Consider the following 19,812-nt stretch of genomic DNA (forward strand, 5'->3'; position numbering starts at 1 on the left):
TTGTCGAGGTCATTAAGGTACAGTTTTTAGCCTCTTACCAGGTCCCATTTTAAATCTCTATCCCCCCACCTCCAGCTTTTTTTCCCCTTGTTTTATACCATTGATAATGTATTCTATCTCATGGTTTGTGCATCCTTATACAGTGCCATATCTCTTGGGGATAAGGTGTGAAAATAAACACATAAAAATGTAAAAACCAGGATTTCCCCAGTAATGAGATTTGTCCATGGGAAAGACCTGTTTCCTTGACATTTGTGTTAATTTGGTGCTAGCATGTTTTCCATTTTCTTTGTGCCAAGTTATTTGTAAATTTGTGGGCAATGCAAAGAATTTGAAGTCCCTGATCTCAAAGAACTCATGTTTTATTTGGAGATACTCAAAGACACAACGAAATCCCTGAAAACCCTGCCAGAAGTCTGGTAGCTGCTCTATCTGTTATATCTATCATTGTGAATGTGTAGCTTGCACAGAGAAATTGAGATGCTGAGTGTAATTCAAGCTGGTAACAGAAAGGTTCTGAATGCAAAGCTTTCGAGTTTGTAGAAAATAAAGAAAAGACACACACACGCACACACACACAATTTCCCATGATCTCAACACATAGACAACTTGTTAACATTTTGGTGTTTCCTTGCAGGCTTTGTGATTTTACAGCGGCATGTAGTTTTGTACCTTAACAAGCAATTCCCTATTTTATTAAAAACATTTTTCTATATAATTCAACACCATAATTTAAATAAACATCCTCTCCTGTCAGGACACTCATATTGCTTCCCAGTGAACTACTTGGAACCTCCATGGGTAGAAATAATTGGAACGTGGAGAGACTACAGACTCGGGGCACCAATTTCTCCATGATGACTAGCTGAAAATACTGTAGTGGTTTTCGCTATTTTTTGTGCCAAACCTCTGGCATCTGACTAAATTTCACCGCTTTCCTTTTACTCCTTTGTAAGTCCCACCCCTTTCTCCAGGCCTCTAACGTCCCTTTCCCAATTGTATTGAAGGATTATTTGCCTAGTCAGTTCCTCTTCGAAGTGTTTGACACAGCTCAAGACGACTTTGAGACTCTTAAAACTGGGGTCTTTTATGGGACCTGGGATAGCTTATCTGAATCTAAATCCTTACCGGACCTAAATACTTTGAGCTATGCATTTGCCAGCGAGGCAGCTTCCCTGGCTCCCCGTTTCTGAATAGAGCCCGCTCCACAGAGTGCAACAGTAAATGGGGAAGTGGAAGTACGGTAGTCTGTTCTCCATCACTAGTCAGTCTCAACAGGTAAGGTTCTTTAGTTCTTCCCTATACTTGCTGGCACCAGTCCAGAGCTATTAAAATTCCTTCAAGGTGTGGCTGAGAGTGGGTTAGAGGATGTATACCCATCTCAAAGCCTTAGTAGACTGTTAGATCTAAGTTGCATATAAAAATACACTAATACGTAGAAAGAGCTGGAGAAAGTTTGAGTGAAAAAAAAAAAAAATCACTGCGCTGGTTTTTCTTTTTCTTTTCTCAAACAAGAGCATCGTGAGACGGACGTATTTGAATCGCTTCTGGTAGGAGCTTCCGAACGGGTTAAGAGCGCCTGCAAACTGTTGGGAGTCCAGTAGGAGTTGCTGCTTGTGCCGGACATTGCTTGCAAAGCAATTTTTGTGGCTCGCCTCCCACTGGGTTTCTCATTCTTTTGTGGGATGTTCATGGAGCTGGCTTGGACATTTACTTTTTAAAGTTTTTACGTCCCCAATCCCTCTCTCCAGCTGCCGGAGTGCGGCACCTCTCATCGCCCCGAGACTTTTGGACTCGCTCCAGGCGTGGGGAGGGGGCGGAGGGACTTTGTTCCCTGAAAACGACCTTGCCCTGGGAATTTCCTGTGGCCATTTCTCACGGACAAACCCCCTCCTCCGGCTGGAAGCGCAGACACGCACGGCTGTGGGTCCCTTCAAGCCAGAGACGCGAGCGCGGAAGGGAGCGCCTCGCCGCCCACCCGCGATCCCCTCGCTCCCCCGCCTCAGGTCCCGCCGCGGAGAGCCCGGATGTTGGATTCAATCCCTACGCCGGGTCCTTCATTTCCATAAAAGGGCAGCGGCTCCGCGGGGCTGAGATTGCTGCGGCCGCGGGCGCCCCCCGCCTCCCCCGCACAGCTCCCGCCCCCGCGCCCAGCCCCAGAGTCCGCGCGGCCCCCTGCCCGGAGCGCGACCGCAGCGGACGGCGGGGGGAGGGGGAGAGGCGGCCGGACCCGCTCGAGGCTGCTCGTCCGGGCGGAGGAGAAGGGAGCAGGCGCGCCCAGCTCCAGTGGGTCTGGGACTGAGGGGGCGGGGAGAGAGGGGTGGAGCACCGGCTGAGAGGCAAGGGGCCTCGACGACGGGACTCCATTAGACGCTTGGGCCGGGAGGCTGCGCTTCGCCCGTTGAGGAGGGCGACCGATCGCCGCTGCCCCGCGAGCCCTCGCCCTCGCGCCTGTTGCCGCGCGAGTCCCAAGTCGGAGGCGCGAGGAACGCGCGGTGAGGGGCTGGGACCCGGGCTGGGACCTGAGGGGGAGCGCGGGTGGGAAAGAGGAATGTGGAGCCCGCGGGCGGCGTCTCCGCGGGTCGGGGTGCGGCTCGCAGGCCGGCAGGTGAAGCCCGCCACGGTCCGCTAGGCGCAGGCCGCCGGGCTGGAGCCGCGCGGGGCGCAGGGGCAGCCGAGGGCCGCTGCGGGCGGCAGCGCGGGGCAGCCGCCGGGAAGGGGCGCAGGGCGCAGTCCTGCCCGCAGCCCTGCCCCACCGCCGCTGCTCTCCGGAGTTGGTGCGGAAACCCTCGGGTCCTCCACGGTCTCCCACCCCGCGGCCGACTCTGCGAATTCGGTGGGATTTGCCTGCCTTTGGGGGAGTGACGCTTACGAGAGCCATTTCCTCCGTGCTCGCAGGAAGGAGCCATGGCTCTGGACGGGATAAGGATGCCAGATGGCTGCTATGCGGATGGGACGTGGGAACTAAGCGTTCATGTGACGGACCTGAACCGCGATGTCACCCTAAGAGTGACCGGGGAGGTGCACATTGGAGGGGTGATGCTCAAGTTGGTGGAAAAACTCGGTGAGTAGCATCCCAGCAGCGTCAAAGTAACCAACTCTCCCAGACTGGGGGAGGGGGAAGATTTTCGGCGGGGGGAGGGGTGAGTTTTGAAAATCTTGGTCGGCACCCACAAATACTTCAAAAACATATAGCAGATCTTTTAATATTTAAGCAAGTAGACCTTTTCCCCTCTGCATCTTGTTTTGTTACGCTTGAAATTTTTATAATGTAGTGATTCCAGCTCCCCAGTTAATGAATTGCGTAGTTACCGGGGAAAAGTCCTTAATGCTTTACATTTTGCGACTTCATATTAAAAGAGATGAGAAAAGTGCGCAAATGGATGTTGAGAGGGGGATATTACAGGGCTTGTGGTTATCAATTACTTACTCTTAAGTTTCCCTGAATGTTGGTGACGTTTGGTATTGAGGATGATGCAAACTAAGAATAAACTACCGGAAAAATGTGCAACTTCTGGCGCCAATGTGAAGATTCTATAGCTACATTACTGTGTGATGGAGTGTATTACAATAATGTTCCAGTCATCCACTCGTACAAGGGGTGGGGCAGTGTTTCACTATCTATAGTCGGTGCTTTAAGTCAGCTATTTTGGGCGTTTGATTTTATTTTAACAACAAGGTAGTGAAAGAATTTTGTGTTAAAAAGCAGACATTGTTAAACCAATTCGAGATTGACAGTATTTACTTGGGTACAAATATATACTGGATTGATTTAAAACTGGCTTAATTTTAAATGATAGGGTATCCAACAATATGTAGGGTAGGCAAATTTCTCACTACACATTTTATTTGTGATGGATTTTCAATTGGAAGAATCTATTGAAATGATTCAATAGATGATTTTATCACAAGAAAAATGCTGGGAGGCCTGTCTTCCTGAGCTTTAAAGTGCCTTTTGTATGTAATGCAGTTCTGATAAAGTGATAGGTCTGGCATTGTCTTTTTTAGGCTTTTTTGTTTGTTTGTTTTAAACACTGCGTTCTTTCTTCAAGCCACTCTGGAAAAGTAGGAAAGTGGTATTTATCAGGTATTTCTTAACAAGGGATTGTTGTATACCTACCATATAAACTTACTGAAATAGTGCCCCTGTGTAATTTGCAAAATAAGGCAGAATTCATTAAAGTGGACCTTCTTTGTATCCCTGCAGGAAGTTTAATTATTGAAGGGCCAAAAAGAAGCTCCTTACAAGGTAGCCGCCTCCTCAGGACTGTGCATTGTTTGGCTCTCTGAGACATAGCCCAGGAAAGAGAGCCCCCCTGGGTAGCCCTTTGAAAATGAGATTTTGCGTATTGTTTTTCCAATTAACTGGTGGTTAACATTTTTCTTATCTGATTTGAATAAATCAATCACTGTTTGCAAAAAATTTGTGAACCTTTTTTGTCCAGCACTAGTGTGAATTAGTTCAGGAAGAAAATACCAAATATAATTGTTTTTATTTCCTTTGTTTTCAAAGGAAACAAGCATTTATATCAGAGATTGCTTTATATATGATAAATGGACCTTACTAATAACACTGATTTCAACAAGAGATATTGTGAAAAAGGAGCTGTTGAAGGTGACTGAGACAACTTGGAGTTCTTGAAAGCCAGCCTTTAATGAATAAATAATGACTTCTGTGTTTGTATTGCATTGATTAGAACTGTTTATTACAGACTCACAGGCATAAATAGAAAAATAGAGAATAAACTATTTGAAGAGAGAACTGATGTTAATTTTAAATTACTATAATTTTCATCTTTTAATGTTCAAGCATTTAAAATTTTTTTATGTAGTGAAAAAAAGCCCAACATGGTAGGAAATGCTGTGTACATGGAAACCTTGCTTTTCTTGAACTGAACCAGTACTGATCCTCTTATATTTTGACTTACAAATTGAAAGTGCTTTTCAGCATAATTATGACTTTCCTTTTTGATAAAAGGATAGCTAAGCGATTGTTTGCTCCTGGTTTTAGGAATAAATACTTTGAATGGTAAGCTATTTTGTTACCTATTGGCAAGTAGAGTTCTCTTCTAATAGAAATTCAGTATGGTACCATTTAAAACTTACAAATCAGGGTAGTCAAATTAGAAAAGAACTTTATAATTCATCAGTTTCCTAAAACTGGACTGACCTGCTTTCTGAAGCCTCAGTTGGGTCACTGAAGGTGTTAAAGGGCAGACTAAATGGCTACTTGTCAACAGTAGCTAAAGTACATCAAAGCAACTTGCAGAGTCTAGATGATAAGTGGTGGAGATCATGGTAGGGATGAGAAGTTACAGGGTGTCATGTCACAGGATTGCAGAGCGGGATGGACAATTACCGTGTTTCCCTGAAAATAAGACCTAGCCGGACAATCAGCTCTAATGCGTCTTTTGGAGCAAAAATTCATATAAGACCCAGTCTTATGATATTATATTATATTAGACCCGGTCTTATTTTACTATAAGTAAAATACTCTTATATTATAGTAAAATACTCTTATAGTAAAATAAAACCGGGTCTTACATGAATTTTTGCTCCAAAAGACGCATTAGACCTGATTGTCCGGCTAGGTCTTATTTTCGGGGAAACACGGTAGCAGAACCAGGCTGCTGTAGCCTTGTAACAGTTAGGGTACCTCAGAACAGATGGTAGCACAGTATTCACCTACAACTTCAAACTCCAAATGCCTGTATGATACCCTTCCTGTCCTCATCAGAGTGTGTACAAATAACAATAGCATGTTTTAAGGCTGTCTTCCCATAGAGTCAGTGATAGCAGTTGTTTACCTGGGATTAATATTCTATGATGACTTCTCCCCTTAACACTGTATTAAAATTTTGTGTGTATGTGCACATGTGGAACTTTCTGGGAAGAGGCTTCTTAGCTTTCATCAGATTCTCAAAGAAGCCTATGATCAAAAAATGGTTGACACAAATTCTATAGATTGGCCCTTTAGGGTCAGCCTCATTGTGAAGGTACAGTGTTTGGCCCAGACTTAGGTAGTTAATTAAGCAAGCTATAAAAGTAGGTAGGTAATGGTTCCTTAGTATGTAAAGAACTTTTGTACTTTAGTTAAGGTCGTTAAACCATGGTTTTTAGGTATATGACTTTAATTCAAAGATCTGAAAGGTCCCTTTTAAATCTTAGTATAAAACACATTTGTCGTTCTACACTAATCTTTTTTTTTTTTTTTTAAGATTTTATTGGGGAAGGGGAACAGGACTTTATTGGGGAACAGTGTGTACTTTCAGGACTTTTCTCCAAGTCAAGTTGTTATCCTTTCAATCTTAGTTGTGGAGGGTTCTGTTCAGCTTCAAGTTGTTCTTTCAGTCTTAGTTGTGGAGGGCGCAGCTCAGCTCCAGGTCCAGTTGCCGTTGCTAGTTGCAGGGGGCACAGCCCACCATCCCTTGGGGTAGTCGAACCGGCAACCTTGTGGTTGAGAGGATGCGCTCCAACCAACTGAGCCATCTGGGAGCTCAGCAGCGGCTCAGCTCAAGGTGCTGTGTTCAATTTTAGTTGCAGGGGGCGCTACCCACCATCCCTTGCGGGAGTCGAGGAATTGAACTGGCAACCTTGTGGTTGAGAGCCCGTGCTCCAACCAACTGAGCCATCCGGGAGGCAGCTCAGCTCAAGGTGCTGTGTTCAACCTTAGTTGCAGGGGGCAGAGCCCACCATCCCTTGCGGGACTCGAGGAGTTGAACTGGCAACCTTGTGGTTGGGAGCCCACTGGCCCATGTGGGAATCGAACCGGCAGCCTTCGGAGTTAGGAGCACGGAGCTCTAACCGCCTGAGCCACCAGGCCGGCCCTACACTAATCTTTTAAAAAGGAAACAGTGTATGCCGTGAAGAAGTGAGCTTTAGGGAATTATATCATGATGTGACAAACTTTTTGCATTTGTGACTTAGACTAGGCTGATACTAGACAAATAATCTCAACATTGATTCCCTCAATGATTATACCTCATTCTGAAAATGAAAAATTATTTCCACCTTTTTATTTTTTAGAAATACAGATTAAAAGCTTTAAATAGAATTTTTAAAGCTTATCGCACTTTTTGTTAGACTATTTTCAAGCCTGTTTAGTGTTTTTTATTTTAAAGGAAAGGGTTAAAATATAAAATATCAGGGATAAGGATTATTAAAATAAGATATGAGAAAACGGAATTGTAAAGTAGTTGTATCACAAAATTTATAAAGAAGAGGCCCGGTTTTGTGGGATTTCCTGATGTCCTCTGAAGATGACTGAGAAATATTAAAACTGTTCTCCATAGGATTTAGAGCTTAGTCAGGGTTGAGGATTCTAAACAGCTTTGTTTCATTGCATTTTAGTATCACTTTGTAAAAATTAGGTTTTTTTAAAACTGTACAATTAAATTTTTACCTTTTTATAAAAATTCATTTTTGTTGAAGAGTGAGGAATTTATTGTAACATGGAAACTCACTGAATGGAACTCTCCTGCCAACTCTTGAGCTTGGAGGGAAGAATAGAGTATATTATTTCTAAGTTTCTTCTAGCTGTGATTATGAGTAGGAAGAATGTAGAAGTTGGCTTAGATCAGGTTAAATAATAATCCAGAGGAAAAACATGTAAGTTGGAGGACTCAAGAATAACTAAAAAGAAATGTATGGAGTTGACTTAGAAAATTTGAGGAATATGTTTCTAAATGTAGCCTTTAGAAAGAAGTTGTCCTTGCTTTAAAGTGTGTTATGTTCTTGCCATAATAATGAAATAGAGTATATTTATGTTGGAGTGGCATGTTAGAATAGAGTTAGCTTGTGAGTTAGCATACATGACCAAAACACAGATTTTAGTTAAAATTACCCTTAAAAATCCCTTAAAGTGATCATGAAGTATAATATACACATTCCATCTCACAGAAGTGCAAAATAGCTAGTTTTCCCTTCAGAAACTGCAAAAATAAATTTCTTAGTTGAGCACCAGATGAAGAAATTGGCTTGCAGTAAGGGGCTTTGTTACACAAAAATACGTTAAATTCTAGGATTAGAGCTTGGCAAGATGCACATAGGGAGAGAGGCATAGGTAACTGGACAGCTCCCTTCTCGTACTTGTGCTTCGTGCTCTTGAGGAAGGATGATTATGTAGTGAAATGGTATCTATGCTATTGCAATCTTCAGTTTTTTCCACGAGGGCGTATAGTTGTATTAATGGAAATAAAATGATTACATGATGCAGCCTCACTGCATTCATAGTGAAAATATATGAAGATATTAAGAAATTTTTTAAAATCTTGGAATGGGGTGAGAGAAACATTGAATGGTGAAATCATACAATTACAGTGAATTGAATTTTAGTTAAATACGTACTACTTGATAGCAAGTTTGCTCAATGTTAAGAATACTGTTAATGGTCCATAGCAATTGGACATTGAATTTTGTGTTTCATAGTAAATTTTAAGCTCCTTAAAAATAAAGGACAATATGTAAATTTTACTAAAATTCTCATAGCACTTAATGAAGGAGCTGTATATCATGTGTTTGCTGCTGTGTCTTATACTTTATTTTAAAAAAATCAGCAAATACTATTTGATTACAACTAGAGTAGTTATTTATAGAGGCACTAAAAAGAATATATCTGTTTATTCAGTTTCTTACAGAAGATCTTGTTGGAAATATCTTAACAGCTATTGAAGAAAATTGAAAGAGAATTTAAAGTTTTACCTTTTATCTTTAACTATTAGATTGATGCAAAAGTAACTGCAGTTTTTGCAATTTTTAACCTTTTAAACCGCAATTACTTTTGTACCAACCTAAATTTTTTTGAAACTTCAAGAATAGTAACAATTAACATCGTGTAATTTTTATGTAGATCACCAGTTACTATTTTACAATTTGATTTCTCTGTGTACACACATTCTCTCTCTCTCTCTCTCTCAACCGTTAAGTTGCAGACTTCACAGGCCTTCAGACCTAGGTATTTAAAATATGTATCACCTAAGAATAAGGACTTTCTCTTAACATATCACAGTATAGTTATTAAATTCAGGAAATTTAACATTAATTCAATACAATTGTCTACTATGCATCGATATTCAAGTTTGCCAGTTCTAGTAATGGCCTCCATTCAGGATCTCATTCCATGTTTAGTTGTAACTAAGGTGGCCTCTTAGTCTCCTTTAATATATAGAATGGCTACCAAGTTTGGAACCACAGGAAAATATATAATAAATGGTTTATTAAAATTACATTAAGATACATGTAAAGTAATAAATAGTACCTGTTTCCAGACTTCATAATCACCCTATAGAACAGTTCCTTGGCTTTTGTTTTCAAGATATTGTTTTACCTTTTTTTAAATAAGATTTTAATCAGTGCAAATTTGACTTTTTCATATAGTGTATTTTTGAAGTTCAGTTTTTTTCTTAGCTTACTATTAGATAAGTTGTTAGTAATATTTTGGGCTATAGATTTCCCATGTTGGCTGTCTTCAGACTGTAGTCGATGCTAATGGATTACATAGAATAGTAAGAAACAACATTCTAGCCCTGCAGGTTATTGGTGTGCTCTTTGGACAACTAATCCAACCTTCTGATTGGGTTTTGACATCTGTAAAATGGAAATTTAGAAAAAAACAAATGTTTTCACAGGTTTTGGTGAGAATTTAAAAAGATAATACATGTGGAAGTTCATTATATAAATTATTAGTACCATACAAATGAGAGTGGCTGTTTCTCAGTAGCATTGAAAGTGATTGAGTATACTGAACTGAAAAAAAAGGAAAGGGAGTTAAAATGTAATCTAGACTATTTAATGTTAATAGGTTCCAGCTTTAATGGTGGTGAATTGTACTCAAAAGGAGCTTAGTTTGGGAATGCTTTGTATTCTCACCCCTAAACATGAAAAATAGCTATCATTCCACCCTTCCTCTCACTTCCAAACACACACCTGCCTCTGTAATGTAGTAAAGAGCTATTTAACTACTGTTTTCATGAGATTTCTGAAATGGAATGGACCAGTAAGTGGATGATGGTATTTTGGAGATTTGAAAAATGCATAACCATGACGGACTCAGTAGTAAATTAATTCTTTACTTAATACATTTTATATAAGAACAATGTTTTTTTATTCAGTTATAACAAAAATGATGTAAAATTGTTTCTTGGCATATGAAAACATTTGGCACATTTAGAAACTAATGAAAATTCTTTCAGAAAAAACAAATGGTGTGCAGTATTATTATTTAAATAATTACTTTACTGAAATCAAAGGTATAATGCCAGTGCTATGGTATGTTACAAAATGGCATATATCTGCACAGTGTGAGGCAAACAGATATTGTAAAATAATATTTTAAAGTATTTTTTTAAGGTGGGTACAGCTCACAGTGGCCCATGCGGGGATTGAACCCTCAACCTTGGTGTTATCAGCACCACGCTCTAACCAACTGAGCTAACAAGCCATCCCTAAAGTATTTTTTTTTAATTGAGATGTAGTATTTTTTTTAAATTGAGATGTAGCAATTTTTTTAATTGAGATGTAGACCCATATTTGTGGTTACAAATTCATATGCATTATAATCCATGCCTAACAAATTATTTGCATAATTATTGAATTTTTTCTTGTTATTTTTTTTCATAATGGCAAGTTTACTGGGGCATAATTTACATATAGCAAAATTCATTCTTTTTAGTATAATGTGCTGAGTTTTGACCAATGCATACAGTCATGTAAAACTACCATAATCAAGATTTAGAACTTATCCAACACTCCAAAAAGTTTCCTTGTTACTTTATAATCAGCCCATCCCTTCAGCCCAGCTTCAGAAAACCACTGATGCTTGGCCTTTTCTAGAATGTTCTATAAATGGAACCATACTGTATGTAGCTTTGAGTCTGGTTTCTTTCACTTAGCATAATACATTTTATTTAAAAAGTTTTTAGCATATAATACATTTTAGATTCATTCATGTGTGTGTCAGTTCTTTTATTGCTGAATAGTAGTCCATTATGTGGACGTGAATCTTAGTTTATCCATTCACCAATTGAAGGGCATTTGTGTTGTTTCCAATTTTTGGAGATTATGAATAGGGCTGCTATAAACATCTTAATGAACATGTATTTTCATTTCTCTTGGTTAACTACCTAGAATGGGGTTCCTGGGAAGTATCCTAAGTATATGCTTGAATTTATAAGAAACTGCCAAACTTTTCCAAAGTGGCCACATCATTTTGTATGCCTATCAGCACTGTATAAGAACAACACACACACACACAAATTGTATGAGAATTCCAGTTGCTCTGAGTCCTCCCCCAGTACTTGGTGTTGTCAGGTGTTTTTGTTTTTATTTTTGTTTAATTTTAGCCAGTCTAGTAAGTATATAGTGGTATCTCATTATGATTTTAATTCACATTTCCCTAATGATTAATGATGTTGGGAGTTTTTCACATGCTTATATGCCATCTGTATATCTTAGTGAAGTGTCTTCATTAAGACATCTTCTTTTGCCTTTTTTAAAATTGTGTTTTTCTTACTGAGTTCTTTATAGATTCTAGATACATGTCCTTTATCAGATAACGTATTTTGCAATATTTCCTCCCAGTCTAGCTTGTCTTTTCATTTTCTTAACACAGTATCTTTCAAAGAGCAGAGTTCTTAATTTTGATGAAGTCCATTTTATCAGTTTGTTTTCTAGATTGAGCTCTTTAAAAAAAAATTGTCATGTATAAGATATCTGCTTATTCAAGGTGGCAAAGATTTTGTCCTATAGGTTGTATAGCTTGCTTACTTATATATTAAAGGACTATATAAGGTGTGGTAATGATTATGCATAGGAAAGAAAATAATTACATCATATGAATTACAACGATTACAATTTTAATTTAGTAGAATCTGAGGTATAAAATAATAGTCCAATGAAAACTGACTTGTCATCAGTCTACTAGAAAACTTAGACTTTTAGAACTTCAGTCATAAAAATGGATCTGTAGTGAAGTATCTTTGAATTATCAAAGAAAAAGTTCAGAGATTAATGCTATAGAAAAATTAAGTAAGTCTGGGTTCCAATTCTGGCCATACCACTTAATAGCTGTGTGATTTTTTTTACTTTGTTATTTTGTTTAGACTGGGTTTTCAATATTCAGAATCTCAGTTTCTTTATCTGTGCAGTGTAGATAAATACAGAATAAGCCTTCATTTAAGTTCCCTTCCCTTTGTAATATATTAGAGTTCTTTAAAATTATTATTTGAAATATAACTCTCTGAACTAGAACATACCATTATAAAACAATACTGTTGTGGATAAAAGGTCCATTATACAAATCCTGGTCTACTTTTCTTCATTGAGAATATTATACTATTTATTCACAGCGGCTCCCCTAGAGTTAAGAGGTAAAATGCTTTGAAAATTTTATCTTCTGGTATTTCCTCAATTTCAATTAATTCTGCTTCTCAGTGAATTAGTGTAAATTAGAGAAGAAAACCAGTAAATGATTAACATGTGAGGCATACATTTGGATTTGCTGTTCTTTCGTGATTCAGTTTTCAGACTTGATCATTTACTACCTACTTGTAGAAGGATCGGCCACCTTCTTCAGTGTTTCCTTGGGCGACACACAGTTTTGAGTTTGGGAGCTGATAACCTCTAGCCTAGAGGAGGTGACATCTGCTTTAGAATCTGTAGTAAATCTTTTCTCAGATATTTAACTACGTTGTTTTTATATTATGCTATAACTAAAACAATACATCAGGTATTTTAAAGATCAACTGTAATTTCAAAGCATCAGCGTAATGATGATTTGGTATCTTTTTTCTTAATGGAACACATAGGGTTATGAATAAAACACCAATAAAGTGCCACCATTATTGATTGTAGATGAAGAGGTCTATTGGATAAGTGCCTCCCAGCTTAATGTTCCTTAATGTAATTCCTGGTAATGTAATTCCTGGTTCACATTTGAGAATTTCACAACCTTTGAAATTAAAAATAACTTGAAAAAAGGCACATTGCTGTATCAGTTTTAAATGTTTTATGCAAGGAGTTGATGAATTCTGTTGCTGTGATAGAATGTTCTTGCTGTGGAGCGTAGACTGAGGTGGGGTGGCCTACTTGTGTCACGGTCCTGACTTTACCTCGCTGTACAACCTCGTGCTGTCTGACCTACCTGCCTGTGCCTCTGGTTTCTCATCTGTAAAACATGATAATGATAGACCTTTATCATAGCATTTTTTATAAGGATGAAGTTAGTTATTACATATGAAGTGTTTAAAAGGAGTAATAGAATCCCTGGCAATTAGTAGAGGGAATATAGTTACAGTTCAATAAAATGTTATCCTCAGTTATCCTTCAAATACTGTGTAAACCTAAAACATGAATTTGATTTGTGGATTGAAGTAGTTTATCTAGTTAATTTTTCATTGCATTTGTGTAGTATTTAACCAAAATTTTATATAAAGTTTGTTTAATAGTTTCGAAATCTCTGAACATGTTCCCTAAAGCCTGACTGCTGGGGTTTGAATACTGGCTTGACTATCTGTAAGCTTTGTGACCTTGTGCCAAGTTATCTAACATTGCTGTGACTTAGTTTCCTTGTAAGTAAAATTAGGAATAATAATATGCTTACTTCACAGGGTGGTTGTGAGGATTAAATGACTATGTATGTGTAAAGCACGTAGTGCCATTTCTTGGCACATAGTACTAGTTACAATAATTGTTATTATTTTATTGAGTATCGTAATGCACCTCTGGGATATCTCGCTATTAAATATCTTATGAGTTTGGGGGAATAAATGCCTTAAAGAACTTAAACTAGGAAAGAGGGGCTCTAAAGTGAGATGGGACATTCATGAGTAAACATTCCTGTATAAAGATAATTCTAGGGAGCATTTTCTCAATCTATTGAGATTTTGCTTCTTGGCAGTTGTCCATTTGGCTCAAATAAATTCATAAGAATTCTCTGAAAAAGATTATTTTATATACTCATTACTCTATTTTTGATAGTTTATAAAGGTATATATAGCATGAGACTTCTGTGGGGGGGAATAGAGGTACATGAACTTGACTTCATCAGTAGTAGTAGAAGCAAACATTTATGGAGAGCCAAGCATTACATTAGATCATGGGACATAGCCCCCACTTAAAATGTGAGCAGTTTTCTACCAAAATAAAAACAGAAGATTGCTTTGAGTTGACAATCTAGTTGTGAAGTGCCAAATACGTGGTATAGGAAGATGATGGAGATTTAGAAGCATGATCAGTGACTGGCCTTAGTTGAAGGAGGGTCAGGGTGAAAAGTTAGGAGAAAGGCATTTCAGGTTGAGGATTGCAGTGTTTATGATGGGGTATTGGAGACTGGCTTAGAAAAGTAGCAGATAAAATTATAGAGAGGAAAGATATAGTTAAGTGGGGAAGTTATATTCTATTATTCCTTCACTCACCCACTTAATATTTTAAATGAGAACCTACTGAATGCTAGACACTATATTATAAATGGGAAAAACTTGAAGAAGTGAGCAAAATTAACTCATTGCTTAGCCTCACTGAACTTGAAGTCTTAGGGACAATGACAGTCTTTACATAACTCATTTCTGTAATGTGATGATTGTTATGATAATTGAAATACAGAGGGTGCCAAAAAATATATACACATTTTAAGAAAGGAAAAAACTGTATTAAAATTGTAATACTCAATATACACTGATAACCAAAGATGAACACAAGTCATGTTTGACTTCTGCAATTACAAGAGGTGCTCAAAGTGGTTACCATCGGTGTAATTTTAATACAGTTTTTTCCGTTCTTAAAATGTGTATACATTTTTTTTGGCACCCTCCGTAGTTATGGGAGTATGTACCCAGGAACTTGACCTAGTATATAGGTAAGGATTTTTTGAGGAAATTACTTTTAAACTGAAGGTGGAATAAGAATCAGCCAGTGGCAGAGGATGTTAAGCATGGAAGTCTGGGGTGGAAAGAACAAGAAGTTGGAAGGAGATGAAAAATCCCAGCATGAGAGGTGGGGCAGGGGAGGGTGGCTATTTGAAGAACTGAAAGTCTAATGATGGGGAACCAGTGGTTTGACAGGCTCTAAGTTTTGCTTTGTCTTGTGTACCTGAAACTAATAAAAAAAAAAAAAAAAAAAGAGGAAGGGATTAAGAAGTACTAGATTGGGGTACTAGATGGGTACTAGATTTGTTGGGTAATAGGTGGGAGAGGTTAAGGGGACAGGGTGAAAAAGGTGAAGGGATTAAAAAGTACAAATTGGTAGTTTCAAAACAGTCATGGGGATGTAAAGTAAAGCATAGGGAATATAGTCAATAATACGGTAATAACTATGTGTAGTGCCAGGTGGGTACTAGTCAGGAGGATCACTTCTTAAATTATATAAATATCTAACCACTGTGCTGTATATCTGAAATTAATATAAAATAATGCTGACTGTCTACTGTAATTGATAAATTTAGGAATGGGGGGAGGGAAAGGGAAATAAGAGGTCCAAATTTCCAGGCATAAAACAAGTAAGTCATGGGGATGTAATGTACAGCATAGGGAATATACTCAATAATATTGTGATAATGTGGTACAGTGTCAGATGGTTCCTGGACTTATCATGGGGATCACTTCTTTAGGTATATAAATGTTGAATAACTATAGTGTATCCCTGAAACTAATATCATATTGTATGTTAGCTATATTTTTAATAAAAATCTTTTTAAACCCCCCCAAAAAAAAAATTAAAAATAAAAATAAAAAAAAAGAAATAAGCAAGTACTTAAAATGCTTTGTAAACCAGGTTTCAAAGATCATGTTATAATAAGAACTGTGAGATGCCAATAAAAGATTTTGAACAGAGAGAGACATCAGATTTTTACTAATTTGAAGTTCATCAGGTACATATAAGTCCGTAACAGAAGATATAAGCAATAATAAGCCTCTTGGATTGTAAGAAATTTTTTTCCAGTAGTCTACACTCTAGTCCTGTATTAGGATTTGTTAGTACTTTTTGAAGTAAATTTAAAATATCAAAGCCAGTAGAACATTCTTACTAAGGTACTTTTGAACTATAGAATAGCAGTGCCTTTGATTCCCTTTAAAAGACAAATCCAGTTAGCACTTCTGTGAGTCAAATACTAACGATGAATTCAGCCCCGATGTTACTCTCAGAATTTGTCAGATGTTGACATTGCACGGACTCCGAGTCCAGTCTTCTAGGAACTAAGCCAAGTTGAACCAAATAAGTAGTAAGCCTTTGGGATTGGATAGAAAGTTACCCACCCTCTGGAAATGAATAATTGGCATACCTTCCATTTGTGTGCTGTCTGTAATTGCATGCATGGTTTATGTGATCTGGTAAGGTTTCTCAACTACTTTGAAGTAGTATATTTTGAATATACTCAAATATTCAAAGTATCAAATATTCAAAGTATCAAATATTCCATTGAAATTGGTAGACATTATTACTTGGGGTTTATAAGTAACTTCAAAAGACACATTTGTTTTTGATGAGTGAATCCCTCAATTTTCAGTCAAGAAATATCAATTTGCCAACTTTTTATCAGTTTATGTTCTGAATGCTTTGCATAGTTGATCAATCCATCTGCTTTAGTCAGTCATGAAGCCTTAAAAGTTTGTTGAAACTCTTAGCTAGAATTTTACTCTGCTTCAGCCTTCAGGATTGCTTGAAATCTCCCCACAATAGTCCTCTTAGCCAATACAGGTCACTTAGCTCTGAGGTAGGAAAAGTAGGTGCTTAGTTAAGGAAGGGAAGAAAGGAAATACATCCCCATGTGACACATTACTCACTTCTCATTGTTCATTGGTCCCTGACAAGACCTGGTATTTCTACTTTATTTAACAATCGCTTTACCTCCCTGATGTCCAGTCTATCTTTTCTCCTAAATACTGATTTCCTGTAGGAAATGGATAGGAAAATAATCAGGATTTTACTGTGAAATATAAATGAGTCTTAGCATTAGTCCTTTGTCCTCAAATTCAGAATGTCCAAACCTGCTACTCCCTTTACCTTGGTTAACGGAGTGTTATTTAAGAATGCCATTTCTGAAGTCACACTGATCTGTATTCAAATCCTAACATTTGTATATACTAGCTTTAGAACCTTTGGCTAAGTTATATAACTCTCTGTCCTTTGGTTTTCTCATCTCTAAAGCAGGGATTAGAATAATACATACTGCTTAGCATTTTTGTGAGAATTAAATGAGAATATGTTAAGTGCTCCTGGTATATACTAAATGTTCAATAAACAAATCTTAATGTCCTCTGCCTATTTTTTAATTGGGTTGTTTTTTTTGGTGTTGAGTTGAATGGGTTTTTTATAAATTTTGGATATTACCCCTTATCAGATATGTCATTGACAACTATCTTCTCCCATTCAGTAGGATGCCTTTTTGTTTTATTGATGGTTTCCTTTGCTCTATAAAAAACAAACAAACAAAAAAAAACTTTTTAGCTTGATGTAATCCCATGTTTATTTTTTCTCTTACTTCCCTTGCCCAATGGGCTATATCAGTAAAAACATTACGAAGGATAATATTTGCAAACTTTCTTCCTATATTTTCTTCTAGGAGTTTTATGGTTTTAGATCTTGCATTTAAGTCTTTAATCCATTTTGAATTTATTCTTGTATATGGCGTAAACAGGTGGTCCAGCTTCATTTTTTTGCATGTGTCTGTCCAGGTTTCCCAGCACCATTTATTGAATACACTGTCTTCACTCCAGTGTAAATTCTTGCTTCCACTGTCATAGATTAAATAATCATATAGGAATGGATTTATTTCTGGGCTCTCTATTCTGTTCCATTGGTCTATGTGTCTGTTTTTATGCCAGTACCATGCTGTTTTGATTACTATAATTTGATGTCAGGTATCATGATACTTCCCACTTTGTTCTTGTTTCTCAAGATTGCCAAGGCTATCCAGGGTCTTTTATGGTTCTATATAAATTTTAGGATTATATCGTGGTACACCTGAAGCTGAAGCTGAATAATAATGAATGTCAACTGTAATTTTATATATATATATATATATATATATATATATATATATATATATTCACAAGAAGTGGAGTACAGCATAAGGACTAGAGACAGTGGAAGTGTAACAGCTGTGTGTGTGATGTCAGAGGGGTAGTAGATTGGGGGTGGTTATCACTGTGAGGAGTATAAATGTCTAACTAGTACATGATTTTTGTACACCTGAAACTAATAAAATAAATAAATAAACAAATCTTAGTGCTGTTGGTATCCTCCATTTAATTCTCAAGCTAGTAACTTTCTAGTTTTCCTCTTTACCCTCCAGTTGTCCTCTCCTCTCTCATCTATAATCAATATTAAAATCTGTAATTCTAACTTAGACATGTCTCTCATACTTGGCTCCTTCAGCTTCTGCCTTAGGTCAGGTCCCGCTCCCAGAATATTGCAGTATGTTTCTTGCTTCCAGGCTCTTTTTCTGATTCGTTTTCCATAAGCCCTTCATAATTATCTTCATAAAACAATCTGATTGAGACCTTGCATTTTCTATAGGACAGTTACTCTTAGCACATGTTGGAACACCCCCATCTTTTTTTTTTATTAGTTCAGGTGTACAAAACAACGTAATGATTAGACATTTACACCTCTCACAAAGTGATACCCCCCCAAGTCTATTACCCCTCTGACATCATACATAGCTATTCCAATACCACTGGCTATATTCCCTGTGCTGTACTTTATATCCCGTGACACTATATACCAGGGGTGCCAAAAAAAATGTATACAAGTGATGCTTTGGTCACCGTTGCTCAAGCAGTAGTTCGCCGTAATCAGAAGTGTCTGGAGGCTGATGGTAACCACTCTGAGCACCTCTTGTAATTGCAGAAGTCAGATGTGACTTGTAGTCATCTTTTGTTATCGGTGTATATTGAATATTACAATTTTAATGCAGTTTTCCTTTCTTAAAATGTGTGTACATTATTTTGGAACCCTCTGTATATATAAAATTATAGTTGACATTCAATATTATTTTATATTAGTTTCAGGTGTACAGCACAGTGGGTAGGCATTTGGACCTCCCCGATCTCTTAACAACCAGGTAAAATGTCACCTCTTCTTCAGAGCCTAATTAATCTTTCACATATAAAGTTGGTTACTCCTGTGGCATTTTGTTCTTTTATCTTTTTAGTTCACTTCACTTGTCTGTGTCCCTCACTTGGACTGTAAGTACCTCTAGAAGGGAATTCTTATTTCTGATTTTGTATTCCCATGGCCTAACTTAGTGTCTGACATATGGTAGGTACCTGGAAAATGTTTATTAATTCATTTATTGATTGTGTATGTGAAGAGCAACACACTTCATCTGTTTTGCCTACTCTTTTCCTGTTTAAAAAGACAAAAACAAGAAGGCACATTCTAAAAGCAAGGGAGAAGGGTACTCAGCTTTGTCAACTCTGAAAAAAAAGGAGTTTGGGAGGAGAGAGACCAAAATGTATGAGAGTAAGGAGTTTTTAAGAAAAAAGATTGTGATTGAATAGTGAAATTATTATTTAATGTTCTTTACATTTTAGTGTTAGCGATAACATTGTAGAGTTAATTTTAAAAACCAATTTAAGCATTAATTTTACTTGTAGGCCCTGTCTTTACACATTGTTGGCAATAATATCTCATTAGAAACATTAGAATATTTGTATGTTTGTTTCAGGAATTGGAGAGGAAAGCAGAAGCTAAAACTTTTCTATTGTCAGTAGCATAGTGATGGAAAGGAACCTTGGCCTAAGACAGCGAGTTGTAGCTGGGAGAGAAGGAGGCAGCTTAATTCCTGGAGTTTGTGGAAAGATGACTGGGGAGTAG

At 37.6% G+C, this 19,812-nt stretch overlaps 1 protein-coding gene and 1 non-coding gene across 8 annotated transcripts in view; one reads left to right on the top strand and one right to left on the bottom strand.

The window, feature by feature from the left end:
- The first annotated feature begins 2,134 nt into the window (after positions 1–2,134).
- Positions 2,135–19,812, top strand: part of FERMT2 (FERM domain containing kindlin 2) — a 71,800-nt gene continuing 54,122 nt past the window's right edge. For 6 of the 7 annotated variants that reach the window (XM_019725706.2, XM_019725709.2, XM_019725711.2 and 3 more), the window contains exons 1-2: positions 2,135–2,495; positions 2,899–3,064. In XM_019725706.2, coding sequence (XP_019581265.1) covers positions 2,908–3,064 — 157 coding nt within the window. In that variant the 5' untranslated portion in view covers positions 2,135–2,495; positions 2,899–2,907. The remainder of the gene's footprint in view (positions 2,496–2,898; positions 3,065–19,812) is intronic. The other variant, XM_019725707.2, reaches the window with a different exon arrangement.
- On the bottom strand, positions 10,365–10,438 carry TRNAI-GAU (transfer RNA isoleucine (anticodon GAU)). The gene has a single exon. It is a non-coding gene; the product is annotated as a tRNA-Ile (tRNA).

Source organism: Rhinolophus sinicus, linkage group LG03, assembly GCF_036562045.2.
Source record: "Rhinolophus sinicus isolate RSC01 linkage group LG03, ASM3656204v1, whole genome shotgun sequence".
Classification (NCBI taxonomy): domain Eukaryota; kingdom Metazoa; phylum Chordata; class Mammalia; order Chiroptera; family Rhinolophidae; genus Rhinolophus; species Rhinolophus sinicus.